At 40.0% G+C, this 26,946-nt stretch overlaps 2 protein-coding genes across 6 annotated transcripts in view; one reads left to right on the top strand and one right to left on the bottom strand.

The window, feature by feature from the left end:
• The window catches only part of arhgef12b (Rho guanine nucleotide exchange factor (GEF) 12b), a 56,227-nt gene extending 38,750 nt beyond the window's left edge, over window positions 1–17,477 (bottom strand). Inside the window, exons 1-3 of the mRNA XM_086309478.1 lie at window positions 16,814–17,477; window positions 3,517–3,608; window positions 56–154 (exon numbers count right to left, since the gene is read on the bottom strand). Of these exons, the coding sequence (XP_086165604.1) occupies window positions 56–154; window positions 3,517–3,608; window positions 16,814–16,845 (223 nt within the window). The 5' untranslated portion in view covers window positions 16,846–17,477. The remainder of the gene's footprint in view (window positions 1–55; window positions 155–3,516; window positions 3,609–16,813) is intronic.
• A 1,603-nt stretch (window positions 17,478–19,080) lies between these two features.
• emsy (EMSY transcriptional repressor, BRCA2 interacting) overlaps window positions 19,081–26,946 on the top strand; it is a 28,582-nt gene continuing 20,716 nt past the window's right edge. The window contains exons 1-9 of one of the 5 annotated variants that reach the window (XM_086309476.1): window positions 19,081–19,345; window positions 21,348–21,441; window positions 21,518–21,626; window positions 21,727–21,826; window positions 21,923–21,997; window positions 22,324–22,499; window positions 22,590–22,745; window positions 25,671–25,930; window positions 26,005–26,248. In XM_086309476.1, the coding sequence (XP_086165602.1) occupies window positions 21,521–21,626; window positions 21,727–21,826; window positions 21,923–21,997; window positions 22,324–22,499; window positions 22,590–22,745; window positions 25,671–25,930; window positions 26,005–26,248 (1,117 nt within the window). In that variant the 5' untranslated portion in view covers window positions 19,081–19,345; window positions 21,348–21,441; window positions 21,518–21,520. Of the gene's footprint in view, window positions 19,548–21,347; window positions 21,442–21,517; window positions 21,627–21,726; window positions 21,827–21,922; window positions 21,998–22,323; window positions 22,500–22,589; window positions 22,746–25,670; window positions 25,931–26,004; window positions 26,249–26,946 lie in introns of all 5 variants that reach the window. The other 4 variants (XM_086309477.1, XM_086309475.1, XM_086309474.1 and 1 more) reach the window with 4 other exon arrangements.

Here is a 26,946-nt window from a genome sequence, read left to right as displayed (position 1 = left end):
TGTGTGTGTGTGTGTGTGTGTGTGTATAAGAAGTAAGAAAGAGAGAGAGTCTTACCATCTTTGACCAGCTGCACAAACACAGGGTTGTCTCCACTTACTGTCAGCCCAAAGCCATTTTCATCTCTCTGGATTATCACACAGCGCTGGACCAGACCTGTCACACACACACACACACACACACACACACACACACACACACACACACACACACACACACGGTACCCAAAGCGGTAAAAAACCAAAAACAAACTGTGGACGACTTTGTTTTGTGGCATTTTGTTTGCGTTACAAAGATGAAAGCGTCACACTGCTGTTGTTGTTGGATGTGGTTGATATCAACATTACAAAATTACTGAGAGCAGTAATATATGAAGTTTAATCTCATTCTTTTGCACTATAAACCTCGATCCGGTACTGCGGGGGAGAAAAAAAAAAGCATTCACACAGGAAGTGACAAATTACAAGACTGAAATGAAAATAGTTTCTTAAACAGTCTCCTGCCGTCTTTGCTGAGACTCACTGCTAAAAGATCTTCATTTTTCCTCTCATCTCTTGGAAAGAGTTCACTGGAATAATGTTTAAAATAGTTGAGAAAATCAAAATAGATACCACAGAGCAGCAGAACTAAAGGTTGACACTAGCTTAGTCATTGGTTGCCTATTTGTTGTTTTAACATCACAGCCTGGTTTTATTATTAGAGAAAACATCTGTACTTATAACTTTATATTGCTAAAGTAAAACTTGTTGGAGGGAATTTGTTGTTGTGTCTGGAAAAAGCTGATTTTTAACACAGATTTTAAATACATGACCACATCTTTGTTTTAAAGCTGTGATAGTGATGGTATTGATTGTTCTCTGCTCTGCATGAAGACATAATCTAAAATAATAACCTGGAACACATTTAGATCTGAAGTTGTATGACAACTATACTTTAAAAAAAAGTATGGTGTTCCACAAGGGTCAGTTTTAGGTCCTCTATCAAATCTTCCTTCACTTACCTCAGAAGTTATCTTTATTCTGCAGATGTCACTCAACTTTATATAAACATATACCAAACCTCAGCACTTAGGATGAATTTTTTTGTTTGTTTTTTGCAGAGAACAATATCTGTGTAGATATGTGTAGGCAAATAGGCCTCAAACCCGATTCTAAAGCTTAAAACTACAGTAGCACACGATTCTGGGCCAAAGGCACAACAGCACAGTGCTTAAACCTGACAGGAGGAATCACACAGATAGAAATAAAAAACAATAATAATCTTTTTAACCTTTTCACGCATAGTGGTCACTACAGTGGACAGCTATTCAAAGGCTTTTTTATTGTATTTGTGTCAGTGTTGATGGTATACTTGCACATAAACACAACACACAGTGTATATTATTTATTCATTTGTCAAATTCATATGTAAGTAAGTGCATTCACATGTAAAAACCCTTTGAAAAGTACATGTTTAAAAAATGAAGTTCAAAAGTATTTTTTCATGCCTAAAGATGAATAAAAATAATTAAGAAAAAAAAACCCTGATCGTGGTTGTCATAATTCATGCATGAAAGGGTTAAACTCACTCCCTATCTAAAGCAGAGACGTTGGTCACACGTACCTCCATTTCGATCTTAAGTGGGCAGAAGAAGTGAAACTGTACATTCTGTCACTAAAAAGGAGTTTAACTGCACATTTAATCACTGACACTTCCTAATATAAGAAGAGGAAGTGCGATTTCAACACTACCAGTACAGTGTTTCTCTATGATAAAGAAATGTTGTTGTAGTAAATAAACAAATCTGTGAGCACGACTCTCTGGAATTAAACTCCAAGAACAAAATGTATAAAATTACAGAAAATGTTTTGGTTTCATTGCCCAGACTGTACTGTAACTATAAAAGGAAATAGTTTCTTTTTTATACTGTAGAGCCAGTACTTATTTACTTTGGTGTAGTATGAATGGCCACAGGAGCGGTCTCTATCAGCAGGAAAAGCTGTAAAACTTATAAAAATACATTTAACAGTCCGAAATTGATCCTCCTTCACATTTTTCAAAGCCATTCAGGTGAACGGATTGGAGTTTATGATGGACTTCTACTGTTTGACAGCCCTGATCTAAAGGTTGAATGCAACAACCTAATGCCTGTAACTAAAATGCTGCACTTGCAGTGTGGTTATCCTCTATGATCCCCCTCGTTCCTCATTCCTGTTAACATGAAAGATGCACAGACTTCTTTGTTAACTATATACACTATATTTATAAAAATGATCAGGTAAAACGGTACAGTGCTAGACCAACCATGATTTTATTATCCAGTGGGAATGAATTAAATATATAAAGACACTGATGTAATTTCACAATGAGATCTGTGTTATGTTTGAAAAAAAAAGAAAAAGATATAAGTTATATAAAACCTAACTTGTATCGTCTCAAATATGCATCAAAAATATATTTAAATGACAACTGCTACAAAGAGTAGAATAAATATTACTCTGATTTAATCTCATCCATTGGTCTTACCCACGTTTTGTTTTTTAAGTGGTAAGAAAGCGACGCCCTAATTAGACATTGAACTAAATGTCGCATAAATGGCACAGAAATGCCCATCAGCTCACGCCAGGAGCACAGCTAGTAGTTCTCATTTTAATCTGACCAATCTTTGCAGTCCTCTGAGGTCAGGGACTCATTTTGCAAACCGAGCTGCGTCTATAATAAAATCCTACAAATCAACCTCACCAGCAACATGAAATCTGCAAAGAACATCTGCTAGATCAGGAAAACTTGATGTTCTTCCTGCAGCCACTGAGGAAGTTTAGTGCAATCTGCCTGTCTGGTTACTCCCACTTCAAAGAACCATCAGAGAGAGTTGAGTGGATAATTGGTTGTCTTTTGGACTCCATGAGGAGCCTCAAGACTCCAGGGTGAACAAAAGGGCAGAAAGGATTAATGTCAACCCGGCAACCCAGGCAACCACCTTCACAACTTCTTTCTGAGCGCAGCCTACACCCACACCATCTCTATTCGCTCCCCCGCCAGCCTCTGTGATAAATACTCTAGTGGACAATATCTGTTTTAAAGTTTTAAGCAAATTGGATGCAAAAGTTCAGGCTTAGAAAAATAACACTTCAATAGTACAAGTGTAGAAAAGAAAGCTGCATCACTGATGAAGCTGGAACTCTTTGTCTACGTACTATTGTGCTATTTCCCTGAGCAAAGACTGATTTTTTGTCTGTCCAATTATTGAAAGCAGAAAGATATTTAAACTTAATTTGAAGTTAACACCACAGAACGTTCAAGTGATGCAAAACAATTCATTTCTGCACCCGCACATCGGTACAAGCTGAGATTAGAAAGTTGAGTTACGAGCTAAGAATCGATCCGTCGTCATTCATCGAGCCTTTATGACGGATATTTACAGATAAACCTTCACATTGAATTCACAAAGTGAAAATTCTGCAGAAAGTGAATGAAGCAAATGAGAAAACAAAAGTGATCAACAAATCCAAGAAAATAAAGAAATCTGTGTCTGTTACCTGTAGGGTCGAACTCATGTTTGAGGGAAGGAGAGGGTTTCTCATTCTTTGGCTTCCAGTCTGTGGGCTCCCTGTTGAGAATGCTTGGAGTCCTAAAGAGACAAAACATCAAACCTTAAAAGTCAAAGTTTAGCTGCAGTTAAGTAAAGCTGAAGTTGTTTTCCGAATGTCCTTCCAAATGAAATCCTGATGTTGCTCTTTTCATTCTTATATGAAATACATAAATATATATAAAATGTTTGGCTGCTCATCATGGCATCCATTCATTTAGCTTTTATGGGTATCTGCATATTCAAAATATGCATTAAATTATTTCACAGGAAGCAGTGTGGGAGCAGCAGAGCCGGGCAGATGTTTTGATTGATGTTTAAATGTTTCTGTCCACCTTGTAAAGATCCTTCTAACGGGTATCTGTTTTAATAAACGTGCAGCTTTTCATTATCTTGGCAAAATAAAGCCATCTCGAGTCATTTCCCTTCATCCTAGTAGCGTGCCAAAATCTGTAATTCCTCTAGTGGCCACATGAGGCTGGCTCAAAAGTGAGTCAATGCCCCATAGACTCCAATGTTAAAAAGCCCAACCAGAGCAGAAATAAACATGTTTAAAGCCTGAATCACATTTTTTACTATTGTCTGTAGTTATAATTACTTTAACTTTACATTTCAACAACATGAAGGCGCTCATTTGCATTTTAGCTACCTGCTTTTTTTTTTTTTTATTTTTATTTTTTACCTCCAGTTATTTGCATTTTTAAAGCAATTATCTGATTATCCTGAGGGGATAATTATACTAACACGTTACTGAGTTGACTTTTTGAGGTACCTTGGTGTACCGATTATCAGGGATCTGTCTCTAAAGTAGGTTAAAAATTCTGACTTGATAAAACTGTCGATGAGTCTGTAGTTCCACTTAGTCCATCCCTAAGTGGAACTACAGACTTGCTGATGTCTAATTTAGAATAATTTGCCAATAAAACAACTCACTAAGCTCCATGTACTCCCACTTTCTTGGATTTTATAAGCATATCCCCCACTGGAGCTGGACGTGAAGGTGGCAGTTCATTTATTAATAGCTGAGGCTCCCTCAGCTCGTCCCTCCCTACTCGTTCCAGAAGAGGGGGTTTTGTTTGTGCTGCTGTTCCTCCCTCGGACAATGGGGGCCCTGGGCTCTTAACAATGGCTCCCACGTCAGAGCCAACTTACTATACTGTGGCTTTGTGGGACACATTCCCGGAAACAGGGACCAGGGTTTTTGGCTTGGCCTGAGTTTCCTGAATGTGGGAGAGGGCTGAGAAAGAAGCAGAGGAGGGAGGCGGGAAGGAGGAGGAGGAAGGAGGTGTCTTTGAGGAAAGACAGAAGACTGGGCTTAGGAAATTTCAGCTAAACCTCCCAAAGTGAACAATCCAGTGTAAACTCTCCTTATGGCAAAGAAAAGGAAAGAAAGTAATTAAATGCTGGGATACCATATGACAAAGACGTAGGAATATTTTCCGGTATGCCGGGCTCCTGGAAAACGAACCAGACTAAACATGCAGTGGATCCTCACAATTACAGACAAAAAGAGATAACTGTGGGTTATGCTGAACAGGAGACTATTATGGTTTTAACCTTGAGATCTGAACCTCCTCCTTGCCGTGGTTGGAAGAGATTAGCAGCTGATAGGACATGGTGAGAAAAGGGCAGACTAAGTCCTGCTCATGGGGTGGCAGTAAGTAAGTGTATGAGAAGAGGGAGGAATTCAGCTCTCAGCTCGTGATGTGTACGACACATTCGTGCAGTTTGGGCCGAAAACATTTGTGACGCCTGAAAACACGCTTCACTGTTCTTCCACAACAACACGCAGAGTTATGACACTCTGACAATAAAATAAAAGGTTTATGAGTGTGCATAAAAACTCAAAACTGCAAGTTGCTGACATACAGTCGAGTGAAAAAGAAAGCACACACCACCTTTAGCAGCAATAACTTAAAGTAATCAGTTTCTGTTTGAGTTTATCGACCTTTCACATTGATCTAGGGGAATTTCAGCCGACTCTTCTTTGTAACGTTGCATCAGTTCACTGAGGTTTGAGGGAATTCACTTATGCACAGCTCTCTTAACGTCTCCTCACATCTCACAACATCTCAATCGGGACTTTGAACCTGTCATTGCAACACCTTGATTATTTTCTTCTTCAGCTGTTCTGCTGTAGTTTTTAGGATGTGCTTGGGATCACTATAGTGCTGCATCAGCCAGTTTATTTGACTCTAGAATATTCTGGTAAACAGAGGAGTTTAAGGTTGGCTCAGTGACTGCAAGGTGCTCAGGTCCTTCAAATAATCACCCCTCAACTACCATGCTTCACAGTCGGTATGAGACGTTTGTGCTGTGTTTGGTGTCAGCCAAACATGGAGCTGTGCATTATGTCAAAATATCTCCGCTTTGGTCTCTCTGTACTCAGGACATTGTTACAGAAGTCTTGTGGTTTGTTCAGATACAACTTTTCAAACCTAAAATGTGCTGTCATGTTTGTTTTAGAGGGACGAGGCTCTCTCCTGGCAACCCTTCAATGCAATCCATACTCGTTCAGTGTTTTTCCCAATTTCACTGTCATTAACTTTAATATTTAATATGCCAACTGAGGTCTGAAGTGAAATCTGGGGAGATATTGTTGACATTGTGTTAACACAAGCCTGTATGGTCCAGACAGATAAACTTATCTGCTCATACTTGCTGATGATCACTGATAATAAAGTGGCTTTGATTAGCAGCACCCTGCTGCTACTCGCCTACTTAAACCCCAGTTAGTCAACAATGTCAGAAGTAGAAATCAGCCGGGCTCTACTCAGAATCCAGCAGGAAAGCCACTAAGTGCCATGACAGCTCCCCGAGTTGCCAGCAATAATATGGCTTCCCTCTGGAGAGTTAATTAAACTCTGAATGCCAGGGCCATTTTCAGAAATTGTCACCAGAAAAAACATTCCTAAATTCAGTGAAAAAAAGCTGTTAAGAGACAGATGGGGAACCTCGACGTGTTTTATGTGGGCCTATTAAAAACTTTAAAGAGTTAATGGTGTCTTTTTCGTAGCCACAGATGTTATTAAACCAGTTTTAAAATGCCTTTAACTGCACCTCTACCGAATGTTCAGCACAAAAATCACACACCCACTTTAAACTGTGACGCCTAAGCCATCAACATGATATCCAAGTCATTAAATATCAGCTAAACTAAATGCTCGGGGATTACTTTTTTCCCCTTTCCCGTTCAGAGATGTAATATTTTTACAGTGCAGCACGTATATCCTGATAGGACCGTTTGTCCTGAAAAACTGATCCATGTAATCTAAATCACACTAGACGACCTCTTCGATGAATCTGACCATGCTGGACAGTCTTTGAAACCAAGTGATGGGACATGTTTCAGTCCTAACAATCGATGTACCTCCTTTTGTTGTCTTACAAGGAGGAAAAGAGTTCATGTCCATGTGAAACGTTTCCTGGAAGCTTAGAAAAAAAGGGATCATTAAAATCAACTGTTTTAGTCTCATTGGGCTGGAATACATGGTCACAGCTCAGACTTTCTTTGCTTGCTTACTGCAAAGCTATCAAAAGAGAAAAAAAAAACATAACATGCAACAATCTACTCGGGCCTCAGATGCCAAAAATACCAGACAATTCCTCTGTGGGATGATAACAGCAGCAAAGGACTTAGCTCCAGAGAGCTGGAAAACTGGAACGCCAATGAGTACGAAGCTAAAACTCCAAATATAGTAGCGCTCGCTGTTTATTATGAAAGCAGCAGGCTACACTAAAATGCAAAATCATTTATGCTTTAATTTTGCTCTCTGTAACCCAAATTAAATGTCCTAAAAGAATATAAAGAATGTAGGAATAGGTTAAAAAGTTGATTTTAAAGGTGAATAACCAAAGCCGCGGTCTTAATGTGGGACTGACTGGAAATTTCTGGTACTGTAGTTTGTTTGCTGGAATACAGAGATGTGCAAGTATCAAAGCTGCACCAGCTCTGAGGCTTTGGAGAAGAAAGTTTGCACAGGACTTTATGCCTCCCACGATTCAGTAGCTTCTAGAAACACCTTCAGCAGCAATAACTTGATGTAATTGTTTTTTATATTACTTCATCATGACTCTTCTTGATATCTCTTGAAGTTTTGGGGCATTTATTTATCCACAGCTCACTAAAGCATTTCAGTCAGGCTGAAGTCTGGACTTTGCACCACTGCAACAAATTGATTCTTTTCTTTTTCAGTCATTCTGTTGTAAACATGTTTACACGCTGTTGCATGACTCAATTTCAGCAAACAGTGCTCACACTTCACTCTACAAAACTTTGGCATTCAGAGGAGCTCATACTCAGCCTAGTAACTGCAAGGTACCCAAATCATGCCTCCTCCACCACTGTGCTTCACAGCTGGTGTGAGGTGTTGAGACATAATGCATAACGAAGAGGGCCATGTCTGGCCAACATCAAGCACAGCTTATCTGCACAAACATCTTCACTTTGGTCTTATCTTCCAAAGGATATCGTTCCACAAGTCCTGTGCTTGAGATGAATCTTTGCAAACCTAAACCTGTTATGTTGGTATGTTCTTTTTTAGAGAGAAGAGGCTTTCTCCTGGAAACACCTCCAAACAAATCATACTAGTTCAGTCTTTTTCTAACCGTACTGTCATGAACTCAAACATTTAACATGCTAACTGAGGTCTGTGGAATCTGAAATGTGCATAGAGCCCCCAACCCCCAAAATATTGAGCGTAGCATTCATGCAGAATACAAAGTCAAGCATTGTCACGTCAGCTCATCAGTGCCAGCCCACATCTGCTGATGGCACAGCTGATATCCCTCTGAGCTTCTCTGTCTCATATAAAGTGAGATATTTAAGTTGGTTTGGGCTGTCACTGTTTTTTGTTGAGGGATAAAGTTAGCAATACTTATTAATATTTTATTTATTTCAACAAAGCCTATAAAAAGACCAAAACTAGCTCCAAACCCACTACTTCCCAGTGAAAAAGTTGATATTTAGCAACAGGAGAGATGATGCCAAAATAAAATAAAGTGTCACTGAAGGACCTATGCACCCTCTGCAAAGCTCATAGATGGCCCTATTTCTATGACATCAGTGTCACTAACTCAGGGTGGAATCCCTGATATGTTATGGCCTTTCTAATTTTATTTTTCTCTATCACTCATTTGATTTTCATCCCCCCAATCCCTCTATTTCAAGGATCCTGGACTAAACAGAAAGGACCACCTTCACATGAACGCTGCCTTGGGGAAAAAAGAACAAATGCACAGACAAAGATCATTAATAAGATCAATTCTCCATAAGTAAAACAACAACTCTTTCCAAAATGAATATTATCATGCCTGCTCCATTAATAAATCACTCTGCATTTCCATGTGACATTATTGGCTCCCTCCACAAACATCCAAATTCAATAGAAGCTTGTGAACTTCCAGCAGTGATCCAATCAAAACGCTCGACAAGGGCTGTTAAAGATTATCCAGTCATCCTCAAATGGATGTTTTAATATTAAACAGACTCACCCAGCACTATATAAGGACTAAATCTGTAGTGTATGTATAATTTAAATAATAAAGACTTAATTTATTATTTTCAGGTACCACAAAAGGTACATTTTGGCCTCACAAATCATGATTGCATTAAAAAAAACAGGGAGAGTACACTCACTGATTACTGATTAGGTACACCTGTTGAATTGCTCAGCAAAGCAAATATTTAATCAGCCAATCACGTGGCAGCGACTCAGTGTATCTGGGCATGTGGACTTGGTCAGGATGACCTGCTGAATTTCAAACAGAGCTTCAGAAAGGTGACTTTTTGTTCCTTCTTCCAGACCCTAGCTGGATAAAATAAAACACATTAACACATTAATTATACGTGTAAAGGTAAAGGCACATATAATTTTTAGCTGTTTGTCCTCAGGTGACAAGACAAATTATTGCATAATCTCAGGGTTTATTAAGAAACTGATCATGTGGACTAACTTCATAATGAACTCAGCAGTGAGAAATAAGCTGTGTGTTTCAGCCACATTTACTATAAAAGGTCAAATATATGTATTTACATGGCTACACGTGCTAAAATGTGTGTTTATTCCTGTTCGGACACGGTATGCGTGCCAATTTTGATGCTTGCATGCATTAAGAACAACATGAAGTTAACTGCTGCACTGTCCGAGTATTTCAGAAACTGCTCATCTACTGGGATGGTTCCCACAATGTCATCTCTAATGGTCTAAAAAAGAGAAAATGACCAGTGAGCAGCACGTCCCCTGGTGAAAATGCCTTGATGATGTCAGAGGTCAGAGGGTAATGGCCAGATCACTCTGCCTGTTAGGAAGGCAGCTCATTAAAACCAAAGTATGCATCACTGAATGCACAATCTTAAAGTAGATGAGCTGCAGCAGCAGAAGACCACACTGGGTACTACTCCTGTCAGCCAAGTAAAAAAACAAAAAAAACACAAAAAAAAAAACAGGGCTATAATTCACCAGGGCTACCAAAAATTGGACAATAGAAGACTAGGATACTGTTGCCATCTCCAGTGAGTTTCTTCTGATGACTCTTTCCAGCAGGATAGCACAAATAATCTCAAACTGCTCTCTTGAACATGACAATGAGTTCACTGGACTCAAACGGCATCGTTGGGATCTGGTGGAGCAGGAGATTAGCATCACGGATGTGCAGCAACCGTGTGATGCTATCATGTGGATATCATATGGATCACAATCTCGGAGGAATGTTTCCATCACCTTGCTGAATCTATGCCATGAAGAATTAAGCTGTTCTAAAGGCATGAAGGGGTTCAACCTGATAACCTCATGGTGTAACTAATAAAGTTCCTTTCAAACCCTTTTAATGTTGGCTTATTTATCCAACAAGATCCTATAAATATATTTTTAAAATAGCCTCTTTTTACCTTCCCTGTGGATATTATGTTTGTTTAACTTGCATTAATATAGTATCCTATCTCAGGTCAACTTACAGTCAGGGAAACCCAGCGGTTTTCCAGTTTCTATTAGCAAGCTCTTGCACTGTAAATGTCGTGATCTCTGTCCGGCTGGTAGTCAGCCTGCACTGATGTGTCGCCAGCAGAGTTTTAGTCAGGAAGGGCCTGATGGACATTGTTTAGCAATGATGTCACCACTTCCTGTCTGGGCTCTGGTGGTAAAGGGCAGTGAGGCGAGGGGGGGGACCCATAGATCAGCAAAACGGTTTGACAAAGAGCAACACAGCTGTTCAGAGCAACAAAGCGTTTGGGTTTATAACTCATTCTCCACACCAGCATCACTTAAACTCACAAAAAAGCAAAAAGCAAAAAAATCTCTGACAGGTTTACAGTACGGGGCGGGGAGCATTTAGAAACTGCACTGAAATGAGCTTCCAACAAAGACAATATGCAGTCTGACCTCCTCCTTCCTGCATCCTACTGCTTCCCTGATCTCGCCTCTGCAGCCTTTTTCCAACTTTTAAGTGCATCAAAGATAAAGCCAAAGTTTTGAGGAGTATCTGTAATCATATCTGTGGAAAATAGACTGTATGTCATCTGAAATGTCATCACTTCTTTGGAGGCAAATTTTACAGCTCAAGCTCATCATCAGAATCAGAATCAGAATACTTTATTAATCCTTAAGGAAATTCTGTGACAGTTATCTGAGTGTCAGGAACTCCACCAGCACATACCTACCAAGCACTTTTGTGCAGTTCAGCGAGCAGACTCAGACACAGTGCTTTATTTATTTATTTATTTATTTATTTATTTAGCAGAGCACATTTGTGTGAGACGAGATGTTAGATCTCGACACCAACTTCTCGCAGCAGATGACGTTCCTGGGCTGAGAGCTGTTGACAGCTGAAGCCATGAGACGAGTAGCTTTCACAATGCTGTCTAAGGTTTTTTGTATGCTCTTCATTAGGCGGTGTGTCATCCACACCGGTGGTTAGTTGTGACTTGTCCCTATCGTGAAACTAATACGTTTCTCCCTTATTAACCTGATCGCTGTCAACAGGGGCTTTTAATGCGTCTCGCCCTCATAATCCCACAATCGCCGTGCGCCAACAGACGGGGATTATCTTTAATAGAAGTTTTTTTTTCTAAAGGATTTTTATAAACTGCTAACCAAGAACTCATAAACCCATGTGCAGGTGTATATTTGACTAATGACTGAATCCCAAGATAAACCAGTGGAAACCATTGCTCTACAGGAAGTCAGTGGGACAGATTTACATGCCTTTGCATGTTCTTAGCTTTTGATGTCCTTTTCATCAGGTTTGTACCAGCAACTAACGTTCACTAGCGTCAGAGCCCAGGTAGTGGTATGAGATTGACCTTATTATCCAGGTAAATGGAGACAATCGTGCATGCTTACGCCATGAAGAACACTGTTCCTACCTGCAGCATTTTTCTCCTCAACATTCAATTTTTGTTAAAGTAAAAAAAAAAAAGAACTGCATCTTTACATTTTACAAACAGTCCTCTAAATTCTATCAATATCATTCTCCACAAAACTGACTGACCTCAGTATATCCAGCAGCAGTCTGATAAACAAACCACCAGATTATCCAAACAGTTTAAACCATGTGGAGATAAAACTAAAAGTGATGACGCCTCATTGCACATGCACACGTATGACAAGCAGGATGGATCAAATTTGAACAAGGAAGCACATCTACAAACTGTGAACACTGTTTACAAAAGACATTATTTCACTGTTTTTCTTTTCTTTTTTTAATTAATCTGTCTAACCTGTTTGTCTGAGTTTATTTCCTTTGCCGACTTGTTTTTAAGCCATATTTCCGATCCATCCCAGCTGTAATAAACAATTCCTTTATAGGTCTAAAAGCTTACCGCTTCTGTCCAACCTGCAGGAAGCTGTGCCTGCGCCTGAAGCCCAGCAAGACTCATTAACCTCAGGAAAGAGGATGGTTTTGGTTTCTTCTGCAAGGCGAGGCAGATGGGAGAACGTGTCCCATCAAGACCGTAAAATATCGCAAATGTTACCAGAAACCTTGCAAAGGGGGGGCTGAATTCTTCTCGCTGAGAAACACTTGGACAGCCCCCAGGCCGTGACACAACCACTGCTGGAGTTGGCACATTTGTTACCAGGCAATGACGAGCCATTTCAGTAATGTAGTAATGTGCATGTATTGTTAAGATAGTAAAACAAATTATATCAACAAAGAGGTGTGTATGCGAGGGACAGACGGACACTTTGTCATCGCACGACATCGAGCAAACATCTGACGGCAGCAGTCCCATTCAAAGCCGTCTAATCTGCAAGAATTTCATGAAAACACAGATAACAAAGACCTCAAATACACAGCGCACTACCATTTCTACAGTTAGAGGCTGGTAAATAATTAATATAGACAAAGACATGATCAGTGTCACGTTTCCAGTTGTAGCTCTTCCATAAAGATGAGGCAGAGAGTGAACGTGAGATCATTAGATGAAGCTGTCCAGAGGAAATGATACTGTCAGGGCTTATTCGTTAATCAATACAATATTTTTCATCCATTACCTCTGCCAAGAAGGTTATGTAATTGGTTGGGTTTCTTTGTTTCTTTGTTTGTTAGGCTACCCCTCAATTTTCTTTACCGCTTATCCAAGAGTGATGCAATCTGGGCAGGTCTCGTAGAGACAGGCAAACATTCACAGCTTTGCCCAATTTAGATACACAAATTAGCCTAACAGGGCTGTGGGAGGAGAGAGTCCATGCAGGCACAGGGAGAACATGTGAACTCCACACTGAAGCTGCCCCGCAGGTTCAAACCAGGAATGCTGTTACTAGTCACTGCACTGGGTGGTGGTGGTGGTGGTGGTGGAGGACAGCTAGTCAGTGGTAGAGCGATTTGTCTGGTTATAATGAACAACATGCTAACTAGTTACTCGAGATGGTGGCGTCCAGGTCTAAATTCTTAGAGGGTCATGTGGCGTTCAGCCACACGAGCCTGAGCAACAACAGGTCTGTGATGAGTGAAGTACTGAGCAGATGAGCATGTGTCCATCAAAGACAAGCATGGGTAACCCTTTCCCTTAAATGAGGAAATCCCTGTAAGTGTTGACCACGAGTTTGAATTGATCACGTCCCCCACCCTTCATAGACACCGCCCATCACTACTCACGATGGTTTAGTGAGTCCTGAGATCACTATCAAACATGACATCCGAGGAGAAATAAAAGTTGTAACATATTAAATTTGAATAAGAAAACGAGGAAACATCATTTTTATGTTTTCAACAAATGAGATATTCTTCTGGATCCAGAGAATTTATTGCTTTTTATAATTTATTCCCTGTGGAGGGAATTTTCATTCTTGATCGAGGTCTGCACTTTTTCCACGTGTCCTTAATCAAAATTTATAATTACTATTATTTTATAGCGCTGTTGTTAAAGTTGATGAGTTTTTTTCCCTTCACATAACAGTTATTTAAAATATGGTGCATGGATATTTCCATATTAGACCCAATCAGTATTTTGGTCAACCAATTTAAATAAAGCAACACTGGCTCATATTTAGATTTATCATTATTGGCCTATATGATGCTCAATGTGTGCCAAAACGTTATCCAAGAAAAACAAACAAACAAACAAACAAACAAACAAACAAACACACATGTTAGTTGAAACTGCTATCATCGTAAAGCTGATGAGATTTGCAAACTACATCATTTGCAAATCTCTGCAGCACATCATCATTATCTCTGCAACTTTTATGTATTATGAATCTCATGGTTTTATATTTAATACGTGCCGGGTCCTTTCTCTCTCTCTTTTCCCTCTCCCAAATTTTTTTTCCTATCTTATTTTGTCAAGCCTTTTGGTATACCCTTGGTTTTTTAGTGTGCTTTATAAATAAAGTTTATTATTATTATTATTATTATTATTATTATTATTATTATTATTATTATTATTATAAGCTGCTAACTAGTTTAAAAATGTAATAAACAATGACCTCATATTCATCATGAACTAAGCGGCTTATATCTAAAGGATCTCAGCGAAGATCAGAATTTATTAAAACCAAACTGCTTTTTGTGGTTATAGTTCCAGCAATCTTGGACTTGATTGTTTTTTTTAATGGATAAACATCATTGTGGTGGTTTTAGACAACATTTCTCGACATGCTCTTAAGTAGTTTCATCCAGAGTGAACTAAGAAGATTGATAATCACTTCTTCTATAGCTGTGTGTAGGGCCCCAGTCATGCAGGCCTCTGGGCTCATCCGTGTTCCCGTGGCAACCATCAACGTCATCCAGTTTGTGTGGCACTTTCTGAAGTTTCACTACAGCCCTGAGAGTAAATAGCAAATATCTGGAGAAAGCCTTTGATGCAAACTAGAGGCAGCTGGACCAGTGAGCCACTAACCAAACCAATCACTTGAAGGTTTTTGGTTCAACACCCTCTTCCTGACTGATTTCACCTGATGACAGCCCGCAAACTCCAGCGACCGCTCACCAACGATTCGGTGATGTCAACAAGCTAGCCAGGGTTCCTCCAAATCAAAAAGGCCTCCAGCAGGGGTGGGGAACTCCAGGCCTCTGGAGAACTTCAGGACATGTTGAGGAGGTAAATTAGCCATTAAAATCAGCTGTGTTGGATCAAGGACACGTCTAAAACCTGCAAGACCCTTGAGGCCTGGAGTTCCCCCACCCCTGGCCTACAGAGACCTCCAAATATCGCTCATTCATCAAGATCTCCAACAAATAAACATCTTGCATATCTCTAAATAAATTTACACACAACTAAAAATGCATTACTAACCATTTCTCTACATTATTTTAACAGTGACATTAGCACATTTGGTACCTTTGTGTCGGAGCGAGACCAGAATAAGCAATTTCCTGATACTTTTAGCTACTGTGCTAAACTAGGCTAACCAGCGCCTTAGTTTAATTTAAAAAAAAGAACACCTGTGTCAATGTTAATAGTTATACAGGACAGTCCTAGTTTCAAATACAGACTGAGTTACATGACTCAGTCTGTATGATTTATGAGTCATATTTTGGCAGGCTTTCTCTTCTAAGGCCTATTAAGAATCATTAAGATTGTATGATCATTAAGCAGATATGAACACAGAAGAGACTCGTTGTCTTAAAAAACCAGCAAAGCAGTCGACTGACTGGGTCCTTCCTGCAGGCTGAAGGTCGAGAAATCAAATGACTTTGTTTGACTCTCCAAGGCAGTCATGTGTGCTTTTATTCAATAGTTTCCTCAAAGAAAACTCCTGACTGCAAAGTGTAAGAAAAACAAATACAGAAATAGCTTATATGGGATTGAATGTGAGTCAAAGTCAGCCTGTAATGTTTCTATCTCAGAGAAGGAAGACACCGAACAACATGAAAACATAAAATAATGATTGATTCTTTATTTGAGGTTGTTATCAGTGATTAATAAGGGTGGGGGTTAATACATTATACCTGCTTCCCTTTGCTACAGCCTGTCAGTGAAACTCCCTGCCTGTATTGAAGTCATGTGACTTTAGTCAAGGATTTGGAGATGTCGAAGGTCCAGTGACTGGTGGTGATTCCTGTGTGTATCCTAGAAAACATGCTGACTCACTGAACAAGTACTAATGGATGCCTTTCAAGAGTATACAACAAAAATACTCAGGAAACTCTCAAATTAAGCAATATATTAGAGACAACTAATTGAAAACATAGCAGCACCACGAAATATCCCTCTTCTGGTTCAACTCTGACAGTCATATTCTGGAGTCAAACAGGGGAAAACCCTGCCCAGTTCTGTGGCCAATTAGTTTTACAATGGACATGTTCATGAACTCCACTGAGAAAACTGTAAATTTTGATTTTCCCTGTCGTTATTACCTGGATAACGTTGCTGTGAGATTATTAAAGTTGCTTAAGTGTTTATCAAAGCCGTGTGCTTTGTTCGGCAGTCCAAGTAGTAGATGAAACAACTTTAAGTGTATTAAAATCCAGCTTTTAATTTACATTTAAAATAAGCATTAAAATAAAAAAGTCTAAGCATTAAAATACATAGATGAATTGAATCATTAAATCGCCGAATTAACAAAAAAGAAAAATACGAAACTAAAATACAAATAATCCAATCCGATTATGTGTTGTTTATGTTTTCCAGCCGGGAATATATTTTAAAATCAGGTGTTTTTTAATGGAATCGGGTGTGGTGCACTAAGGTGTCTTTCCATTCACAAAACTGACCCGAAAACCCATTCGTCAGCACGTAAGCCAAAATTAAGCAACAAATAAAGACACGCAGAGAATGAGAGTGTGAGAGAGAGTGGCGAACTTACTTGTCAGCGAGTGTTGACTGTGTGCCACTCATTGGGCTTCCCTTGTGAGTTTCCGACGGCTTCACCCAAACAACATTACCATCATAACTCCCGACTCTTCTGTACTAAAACTGCTTCTTCATTTCGTCTCCTACGCGTCCATGCACGTCCCCGAAACGCTGCCTAGTCTTTACATCCAGCATGAAGGTTTAAAAATCAAAAGTAAAGCTCCTCGGAGACACAGGATGTGTGTTTTTATGTATCTATGGGACGATCCAGCTGTTTAAACTCCAGCAGAAGTGATGAAATGAAATTCGCTTCTTTCAGAAAGCAGCCGCTGCCTGCATCAGGAGATGGACATCTGGAAAAAAAAACTGGTTTTTCTCCCCAGCTTTCACATTCTCAGATTACCTTCAAGTTCAGAGAGAGAGAGAGAGAATCTCTTGTTTTTCCTTAGGAAATACTTCCATGATGACACTCCAGACTATTCCTGGTGTCCGGGGGAGAATTACGTCAAACTTTGGCTGCTGGATCCAAAATGAACTTTTTCCCCCCTCTTATTTGCGCGACGTCCCGGTGTTGTTCACTGCGCGGATGTGGACGGTTCGTGCTTTCTGGGGCATCCCGCAGCCGATCTTATCGCTAATTTGTGCGAAGAGTCGCGGTCGTTGCTCTGCTGTGTGATGCATTTGGGAAAGAGGAAATGCTTTGTGCCCCCTCCCCAAAAAAGAAGTGAAAAGAGGAGGAAAAACACACCTTCCATCACGATGCGTTTAGGAGCCCATCGGAGTTCTCTAAACTATACGCTTTATAACGAATATGGTGGGGTTTGTTTGTTTGTTTGTTTTTACCTTATCTAACAGTGAATCACTTTCTGTGTAACACACTCTTAAAGTTAATCTGATTACACACAGATACACTTTACCCAAGCACAATTTGTGCTGTAAAGGATCGGGTTTTGCAGATATTATGTAGAAAAGTCTTTACGTGTTTTCATCTATTTAAACTGCTGCTTTGTTTAACTTCTATTTTATGCCATACATGGATGTCGGTTTTATTTCAGCGTGGCTTGGAGCACATTAAGAAGGCGCTCTGGGGGTGCAGACTTAATTTCCTCTTTTCTTAATTTCCTCAGCATATACTGGAATATAGCGCACTGAGAGTTTTCTCATTTAATATTATCCCTTTAAATAACTAACAGGTCTGTCTGATACTTAAGCTGCTTTAATCTGTTAGCTGATTAATCATTTTATTTTATGAACCTCCTGGCTTTAATAATCCATACACTCAAAACGTTCTGCATATTTAAATCCATAAACTATATTTATATAAATATGTATAAACTTCTTTACACTGACAGAGAAGGGCCACTGGTCCACACTACTTAAGACAAAACTGGGCTGTGTGACCCACAATGTAAAATGGGTTGGACAAATGTAAATGGATCAAATTCTGTTATCCTTAATACCAGAGTTAATAGTTTTGCATTATCTAAATGGTTTCTATTTTTATTTGTTCTCGAGTTTTTGCTGCCACTTCAATTCAGATTTATTTAGTTTCCAGAACAATTACTGATCCGTGCATAAAGTATTATTATATTACAATATTTCGCTATTAATTGACAAAGCAACACGTGACAACAAGTGACATGTAAAAATATAGTATAGAATAGAAATCTTTGTTGTCATTAGAAATAAAGCAGTTTGAGATTGGGATGAGTCACTGAGCCACTCCTGTGTGGTGCAACAAGGTTGAAACTACATGCATACATTCATGTATGATTAAATAAATGTTACACAAGCATCCCTTAAAACTGTTACTTAAAAAACAAAAAAAGAAATAAACATTAGGCAAATCACAAAGTAGCACATGCACACAATACAAAAGAGGCAACTGGACCATAAAGTGCAGGGGTCAGTTGATGTCTGCAGGTCTGGAGCTATTCTGCAGTAAAGTTTTCTGACATGAGCGTACTTCATATCAATAGAATATTAATATATTACTATATGTGTTACTGTTAATCTGAATGTGCAGGTTCGAACAGGTGGTGCCAAGGTGATATCAGTCTTTTACAATGGTTTTGGCCCTGACCCTGCTTTGATTTTATTTTTTTTTGTCTTAGTTGACGCTATTGCACTATATATTATGGTTTCGTTTTGTTTTTTAAGTCAACCCGGAGACTATAGATCTTTATTTGACAATGTGGTTCATTGTAAACTGGCTGATCAACTGTCTTTGGCGGACTTACAATCAAACGCCTGTAGGGGGCACCAGTGCACTGGTACAGAAGAAGCAGCAACAAGGATTGTTACACGAACAAGAAGGGCATCCGTCCACAGGCCAACCACGGATACTTAAAAAAAACAGACAACATAAACATTGTCACATATTTAGGCAGATCAGCTGTTTTAGCACCTTAGCTCCCGTTTTCTTTGGCACTTTCACTAGAGATCTCCTTCACGATGTGGTAAACTATCTAAATGTCTTGCGGTCGGCCATGTTTATTGGGATGGCGGCTTTCCGAAGGCCTTGAAGTGGCACTGCTACCGGACGGTGAGACGTTTGGCTCATAGAAACAGCTAGGTTGCTAAGCTAAGCTAACAGCATCCACTGCAAAGGTTTTTGTCATCAAGATGACTAAATATGATGCTCATCTACTGGTACTTCATTCTGGGGGCATGCTAGTATGTATCCTGAGGTTATTGGACATATTTGCACCGCACTGGAAGCATCGCGGGGCAGTTTGATGAAGGCGGTATGCACCGTTGTTTTGCGACGTACTAACAGAAATTGACCCAGAAAATGTAGCAGCAACATTTTTCATTGTTTACAGCATAATGCCTGACCCAGAGAGAAAACCGCTTTCCTTTTCTAAGTGTTAGCACCTTCAGTGCTCTTCGGCATGTAAAGTCTGCAATAGGGTTGAGTTAGATTAAACCAAAGAAGAATTTTTATGTATTTTGTTGGCAGTGTTTATTGGTTGAGAGGCCCGGTGATGGGCGGAACACCGACTGTTAACTGTTCAGCTCTTACTGACATCTGTGCGGGCTGGTCTGGGGCAATCTAGCCGGGAGAGGCGTACACAGTCCCCGACAGAAAGCACACTTTTTGGAGCCTCTTCATTCAGCTTTTTTGCTCTAGAGTAAAATGAACCAACCAAAGATGTGATACTAAACTACGTCTGTCTAATAGCTGAACATCCCTGTTTCCACTGACAGCTGTGTTGATGTGGCAATGCATGCTTTAAATGAGTCAAGTGCAGTCGCTGGTTGCAGACTGCTTAACTGCAGACTGTTTTGCATGTTCAGACTTGTGCAAGTATTTGTTTTAGAAATGCAAATTACAAGATAATGGTTTTTCTTCTACTTTATTTGCAAAGCAATCCATTTGTTAAGATTATAGCATTTGTTATTAATATGAATAGGTTGTCTAATTGGTGGCCATGTATCTAATATATATTTATATATAGCAATATATATCCAGTTTAAGTGGGCATACACATAATAAAAGGCACATACATGAAACAATTTAAAAAAATATAATCTTTAACTTAAAATGTAATGAAATAAAGAAATGTAGTTCCATACTCTTACATACTCCTGTGACCGGATATTGAAAGTCCTATATTAAATTTAAGCAAAGAGCAGAGGTAGCAGGTCAAATGAACACAATACAATGGAGAGCAGTGTAGTATGAAGAGAGATTAAGGGGTTAATAGCTTTCATTCTTACGAAGGTGGGTCTTTTCTTACTTGGATCACCACGGTAATGTGCTGAAAAACTTAATTAAGAGCAGCTTATGTTCAGCGTTTCAGTTTAAAATGGTCCAGAAGTGTTATATTTTCTCTTTGTTGTTATCTCTGATCTGGATTTGACGCTTTTTCAAGTCAGCTATCACAAAGAAAGCCTGGCTAGGTTGAACTTGCTTCCCTTAACTCTCTTCTGTTACCTAAGGTGGACTATCACACCTTTTCATGTGTTGACATTTGGTGTTTTTTAATAGTCCAGCACCTTCATCCTACTGTCCAAAGACTTGCATATTAGAGCAGTTGGTGAGGTAGATAAAGTGCTTAATACTGAAGAATAAAGCACTGTATTGATGTACGGCTACAGTGGCTTGGAGTAGTGAGAAAGACTAGAGAAAGGTGCCATGTAGATATGAGACCATTTCCAAATCATTGTGTTGTCACTGTTATAATATTGTTATTTATTTTGTTAAAATTTGTGGTATCTGTCCCATATTGATTTTTAGATGTCGCTACATGTAAGGGAAACAAAGGAGAAGCGGTTCATTTCCACATTTAATGACTGTCCCCTTTGTTTACGTCAGAGACCTCATCAGGATTTGGCCTATTTTATATGGTTCATATAAAACAGAATCTGTGTTACCTTAATTATTAGAAGTCTTAGCGTTTCCCTGTTATTTTTGGCCATTCGATAAACATAAATATATTTGCGCTTGAGTAAATTAAATTCTGTATAAAAATAGTTTTAACGGTTTTATTTTTGCTAGTCCTGGTCGTAAAACTCTTTGTGCTGACATGTTTTATATTCAGGAAAAAGTCTGCTTGTTATATCGTGATGAGTCCAATTTACCTCCATGGAATGACAGTTTGCTGAAGCTCTTGAAGAAAGAGTGCACGGGGCCTGGTGAGCTTAACCATGAAGCACTGTGGTTTATGGGAAATCGAGTCCTAACTTGCCTTTTTGCTTACTGTCTTCTTAGCCAATGATTCAGCTGGAGAAACCAGTGCTAGCTGGTACCATGCCGGTGGTGTGGCCCACCATCCTTGACCTGGGCAGGGATGAGTGCAAAAGAATTCTGCGGAAACTGGGTGAGCTCAAAGCAGTGCAATGTTATCAGTGGCTCTGATTGAATCTCTTTTATATGCAAAAGACCTGCAACATTTACAGACTGATGTTTGTGTGTCGCAGAGCTGGAGGCGTACGCTGGGGTCATCAGCGCTCTGAGAGCCCAAGGAGACCTGACAAAGGACAAGAAGGATCTGCTGGGCGAGCTCACTAAAATCCTCGGGTAATATTTGTTGTTTTTAAATAGTTTCTTTCATTTTTGCTTGCAGAGTTAGGTTTATTTAAAACCAGCCTTTCCTTTTTACCCTTGCCCTCACAGCATCTCTACAGAGCGTCATCGCGCAGAGGTCCGCAGGGCTGTCAACGATGAGCGCCTCACCACCATCGCTTATCAGTAAGTATGAGACTGTTTAAGTCCAGCTCTGTAATGTCTGTGGAGGAGAGCAAAAGGGACGTATTCAGGTTTTCCTCAAAGTTTTCATTAGTCTTTTCCTCATTCACTTTAGCAACAATGAGCTATTTGGCTATTTATTTAACCAACCTCTGCTCCAGTGCTTGTCAAACTGTAAGGTGTGGAGTGAAAGCATGTGGAAATAAAAGCTTTAGGTTTTAAACAGGCCTTTGTTGTACCCTGACTCTGAGCCTGAGTAACTTTGAGGACTTATAACGTTTCCTCTCATGCCGTCCTCTAATCAGATTTCCGTTCTTTTTCTTTTTCAGCATGTCGGGTCCAAACAGCTCCTCTGAGTGGTCCATTGAAGGGCGGAGGCTTGTTCCTTTGATGCCGAGGCTGGTTCCCCAGACGGCCTTTACAGTCACAGCTAACGCTGTGGCCAGCGCCACGGCCAATCAGAACGCCTCCCTCCTGCTGCCAGCTGAAACAGGGAACAAAGAGGGTAAAGCCAGAAACATTCACTTTGCATCGGACTCTGGCTGTTTTCAAACACTTTGGGCATTGAATGATGTGTTTCATTTCCTCCCTGTAGTCGTGGTGTGCTACTCCTACACGAGCACCACCTGCACCTCCACCAGCACCACGGCGATCAGCGGCCCTATAGGAGCAACAGTGAAATCTCCACGGCCACCCAGCCCTTCATCCAACGTGGTGGTGCTGCCCAGCGGCAGCACTGTGTATGTGAAAAGTGAGTGTCAGCAACATCGTATCAACTTTTCTCTTGCTTTGGACGGAAGCAACATGAAAGGGAAATAATAAATAGCAACATAACTTGAGCCGACTGTTGTGATTTGCTGCTATATAAATAAAATTAAAAATACTTTTCAGGGAGGAGGCTAACTGCATGGCTAATTAACATGTCATTAAATAACACAAGTTACCAAAACTGTCATCCTTTATTTACATATGTGTTATTTAAACCAGCACAAGTGCTCAGTTAGAGAAAGCCTTTCTAACATATCAGCAGGATCCCAGCGATCTCTCAGTTTCTCTGTCACAGTTGTCACCAAACCTTCTGGTTTGTCTGTGTTTGTCTTCATATGCTGACTTGCTGGGTGTAAGTTTGTATTTTTCTTCTCTGTTAGACGGTTTATAAGAGCTCAGTGGAAGAGGCAAATGATGGGTGTGAGATGTTGGGAAGACTGAACCGTAACATGAGTCTGAAGATTTTTGCTGATTTTGTGCTTAATTTTAACTCTGTATTAACTTTCAAACCTCACACTCACAAACATAGTCCCTTAAATGATTAGTTTGACATATTTGAGAGCAGACCTCATGGAAGCAGATCCCAGTTTGGATTCACGAGGCAGACAGTCTCTCTACTTTTAAGATTGGGCTTAATCTTAGTTAACCTTAGTTATGCTGCTGTAGGCTCAGGCTGCTGGGGGATTTCCCATGATGCACTGAACATTTTTTTTTTCTCACCACTTGCTGATCTGGCCTCTTTTTCTTCTCCTCAGTTTCCCCGTAACTTCCCCGAGTCTCTTTCTACCAAAAGTCACTTTTTAAAAAGAAAGTTCTTCCTCCCCACTGTCGCCAAGTGCTGGCTCACTGGTGTTGTCTCTTTACCTTTGTACAGTCTTTACCTTACACTATAAAACCCCCATGCGACAACTGTTGTTGTAAGCTAGTGCTATGTAAATAATGAGCTTTATTCTTTAGCAGAGATGGGCAGTAACGCGTTACTGTAATCTGATTACTTTTTTCAAGTAACGAGTAAAGTAAGGGATTACTATTGCAAAAACGGTAATTAGATTACCGTTACTTTCCCGTAGGAACGCTGCGTTACTGCGTTACTAAAACCGTGATTTTTTGCGAGACTGTCTCACGACAGTGACGTAAGCGAGTGCGCCGTTAGTGACAACAGCTGTGTGCAGATCAACAATGGATCACATATCGATTGTGGGAGAGAGTATGAGCGTGCAGCGTTTAAAGTGTGGAAGCACTGACCTTACTTTGAGTTTGATTCCATAAAAAGTGACAAAAACATTAGCGTCCATCGTGCGTGGGAAGAAAACTTCTTTTTACAGCGAAAAAACCCCTAAACTTCCAAGCAAGCACCGAGTGCGCAACGACGTGATGGGAAATTCACAGAGAAACTCGCGGATTCTTCCACTGACCGCGGCACACCTGCACCAGGGTAAACCTCCGCCTACCGGAGTCCTGCTTTACAGGTGAAAATAGAGCAACAGGACCGTATTTATTTTCTGCTGTGTTTTACTTGCATCTATTTGAAAGAGTGAGTGTAAACACACAAAATATTTTATTTTATGTGCTGGAATGTGTAGAAAATAGGTTTAAATGTTAAACTAATTTCTTCCAGTCAGAGAATGTTGCATATAATTAAATTTTTGCTTGATGCATAAAGTTAAAAGATTAAAACTGATAAAACAAGTTTTAAAAAGAGACTTTTCCATTTGATTACATTTTGTATGATGGATTATGTAGAAAAAGTAGAATTGGGCTGAAAGATCTATCGCTTTATCACCTCTTCAGGTTGTAAATCGTGTTTTTAAAAAGTAACTAAGTAATTAATTACTTTTGAAAATAAGCAATCAGTAAAGTAACGGGATTACTTTTTTGGGGAAGTAATCAGTAATTAGTTACTGATTACTTTTTTCAAGTAACTTGACCAACACTGTTCTTTAGTGCTTTATTTCTTGTAACTGATGGCAGAGAGGTGCTGCACTTGAAATCACTTCTTTTGCATGTGAACGTGTTCAGACTTGAAAGAAATTTCCAGCCCTCCAGAAACAGTTTCTCATTTAAATGAGTGCCGATGTCTTTGAGTAAAATGTCTAAATAACTTTGAAGTAAATGTCATTTTATTGATGCGTTCTTTAACCTCGGAGTGGGATGTACTCTTCTTCAGCTTTCATGTTATGTTTTTATAATAGAGTTTGGAATTGAAGATAAGGAGGGAGAGACTGTGGTTTGTATATTTAAAAAAAGAAAAATCTACTGCTCAGCCTAAAGGGGGCACTGCGATGCTTGTCTGTTTGTTACAAGGTGATTTTAAACTGCTGTCTCTCTTAGCACCAGTGATTCACATACTCTCCCCACACTCCAGACTAAACTGGCTGGGAATGTGAGATCTGAGTTTCCTAAACATGGCGTCTGTTAGGACATGTTGGCTCAGGTTTGACAATCCCACCAGCATCTGCTGCCGATTAAACAGCTGGTAGAAACAATGTGTGACAGGAGAATGTAGCGCGGGAATGAGGCACCGGAAGACAGAGCATCTGTACATCATTAGAACTAAAGATGTAATTAAGAGGTTTTGATTTATGAATGAGTTAAGTTATAGAACTGTGTAGAAATTTGCAGATTAGGATTTTTACTGGTAGTTGTTAATTCATAATTTTTACCCCATAAACTTTCTTTTATTTTAGGGTTTAATGTTACATTTCTGTCACAAGCCAAGTACAGTCAGTGAAATAGACTGAATAACATTCTGCTGACTGATTTATTATTTAATCTCAGTCATCTTGTCTTGATCGCAGTTAGTACTTCTTGATTATCAGCAATTAAAAAGCAAAATCCTCAAGTGTATCCCTACTCAGTGATACAGTCTCAGTCATCCTTAATTTTTCCCGCTGATTTCGCCTTTCAGGTGTTAGTTGTTCCGATGAGGACGAGAAGCCTCGCAAGCGAAGGCGCACGAACTCGTCCAGCTCGTCTCCGGTGATGCTGAAAGAAGTTACTAAGGTGTCCCCGCCGGTATCCAAGAACATCACGGTGCCCGTGAGCGGCAGCCCCAAGATGAGCAGCATCATGCAGAGCATCGCCAACTCCTTACCGCCTCACCTGTCCCCCGTCAAGATCACCTTCACCAAGCCCACCATCCAGACGACCAGCACCACCACGCAGAAGGTGACAGTCGAACCCTACCTCGGCTCGTCTCTCTAGACGCTGCTTCTGAGTTTAAACGTCTCGTGTTTCAACAGGTGATCATCGTGACGACTTCCCCGAGTTCCAATTTCGTGCCCAACATCCTGTCCAAGTCCCACGCCCACAACAACGCCACCGCTGTGTCAAAGCTGGGGTCCACCTCTGTGCTGACCACACCCACACAAAAGCAGACGGTGGTTTTTCCAGCCAGCTCCAGCACTTCCACGAACCCCAACACCATCGCTGTGACCACAGTGGTCTCCTCCACACCATCAGCGGTCATGTCGACGGTCACACCGTGTAGGTTCCTCCTCTGTGCTCAGTTTTTCTGCCAGGTCCATCTTCAGACAAAACAAAAACGTGTGCTCCCAAAGGTGCCAAGAGAACAGCAGGGCTCAAAATAAATTAGTTAGTTAGTGAATCAAAAAAACACCAGATTATTCTCAATGATAATTATTCAGTTTGGTTGTACTGTTCCATGGCTCTGTGCCTTTAAACTCCAGTGCTTTGTAGGTTGGATTGCATGATACGACACATGAATTTAAAGCTGTATTATTAACTGTTTTGTCCACTTGGGGGCAGCAGAGAATAACAACTTAACATTTCAGCTAATTAAATTTATAAAAATAAATTTGAGTGAATAAATATGTCAAATATTAGGGTAAAGCAGTAAAACTCTGACTTCTTGATGACTCAGTTTATGTAGTTATTAATATAGCTGCTGATTTCATTTCTGTTCATTTACTACTCTAGCAGTAGAGTACTACTATTACTTGTTAGGGACGTACCTTATCTTTCCAGTACGAGCTGAAATCACTGGATCGGTTATATCAGTGGTGTCCAAGCCAGTGCCGGCCGGTGTCCTGCAGGTTTTACATGTGTCCTTGATCCATCGCAGCTGATTTAAATGGTTAAATTACCTCCTCAACATCTCTTGAAGTTCTCCAGAGACCTGGCAATGAACTAATCATTGGATTTGGGTGTGCTGACCCAGGGTA

Source organism: Aulonocara sp. 'chitande type north' Nkhata Bay, linkage group LG10, assembly GCF_057382095.1.
Source record: "Aulonocara sp. 'chitande type north' Nkhata Bay isolate Kocher_YH1m ecotype deep benthic linkage group LG10, A_spYH_male_GT1.1, whole genome shotgun sequence".
Taxonomy (NCBI): domain Eukaryota; kingdom Metazoa; phylum Chordata; class Actinopteri; order Cichliformes; family Cichlidae; genus Aulonocara; species Aulonocara sp. 'chitande type north' Nkhata Bay.
The sequence above is the reverse complement of the archived record's forward strand: the minus strand, read 5'-3'. Positions and strand labels throughout refer to the sequence as shown.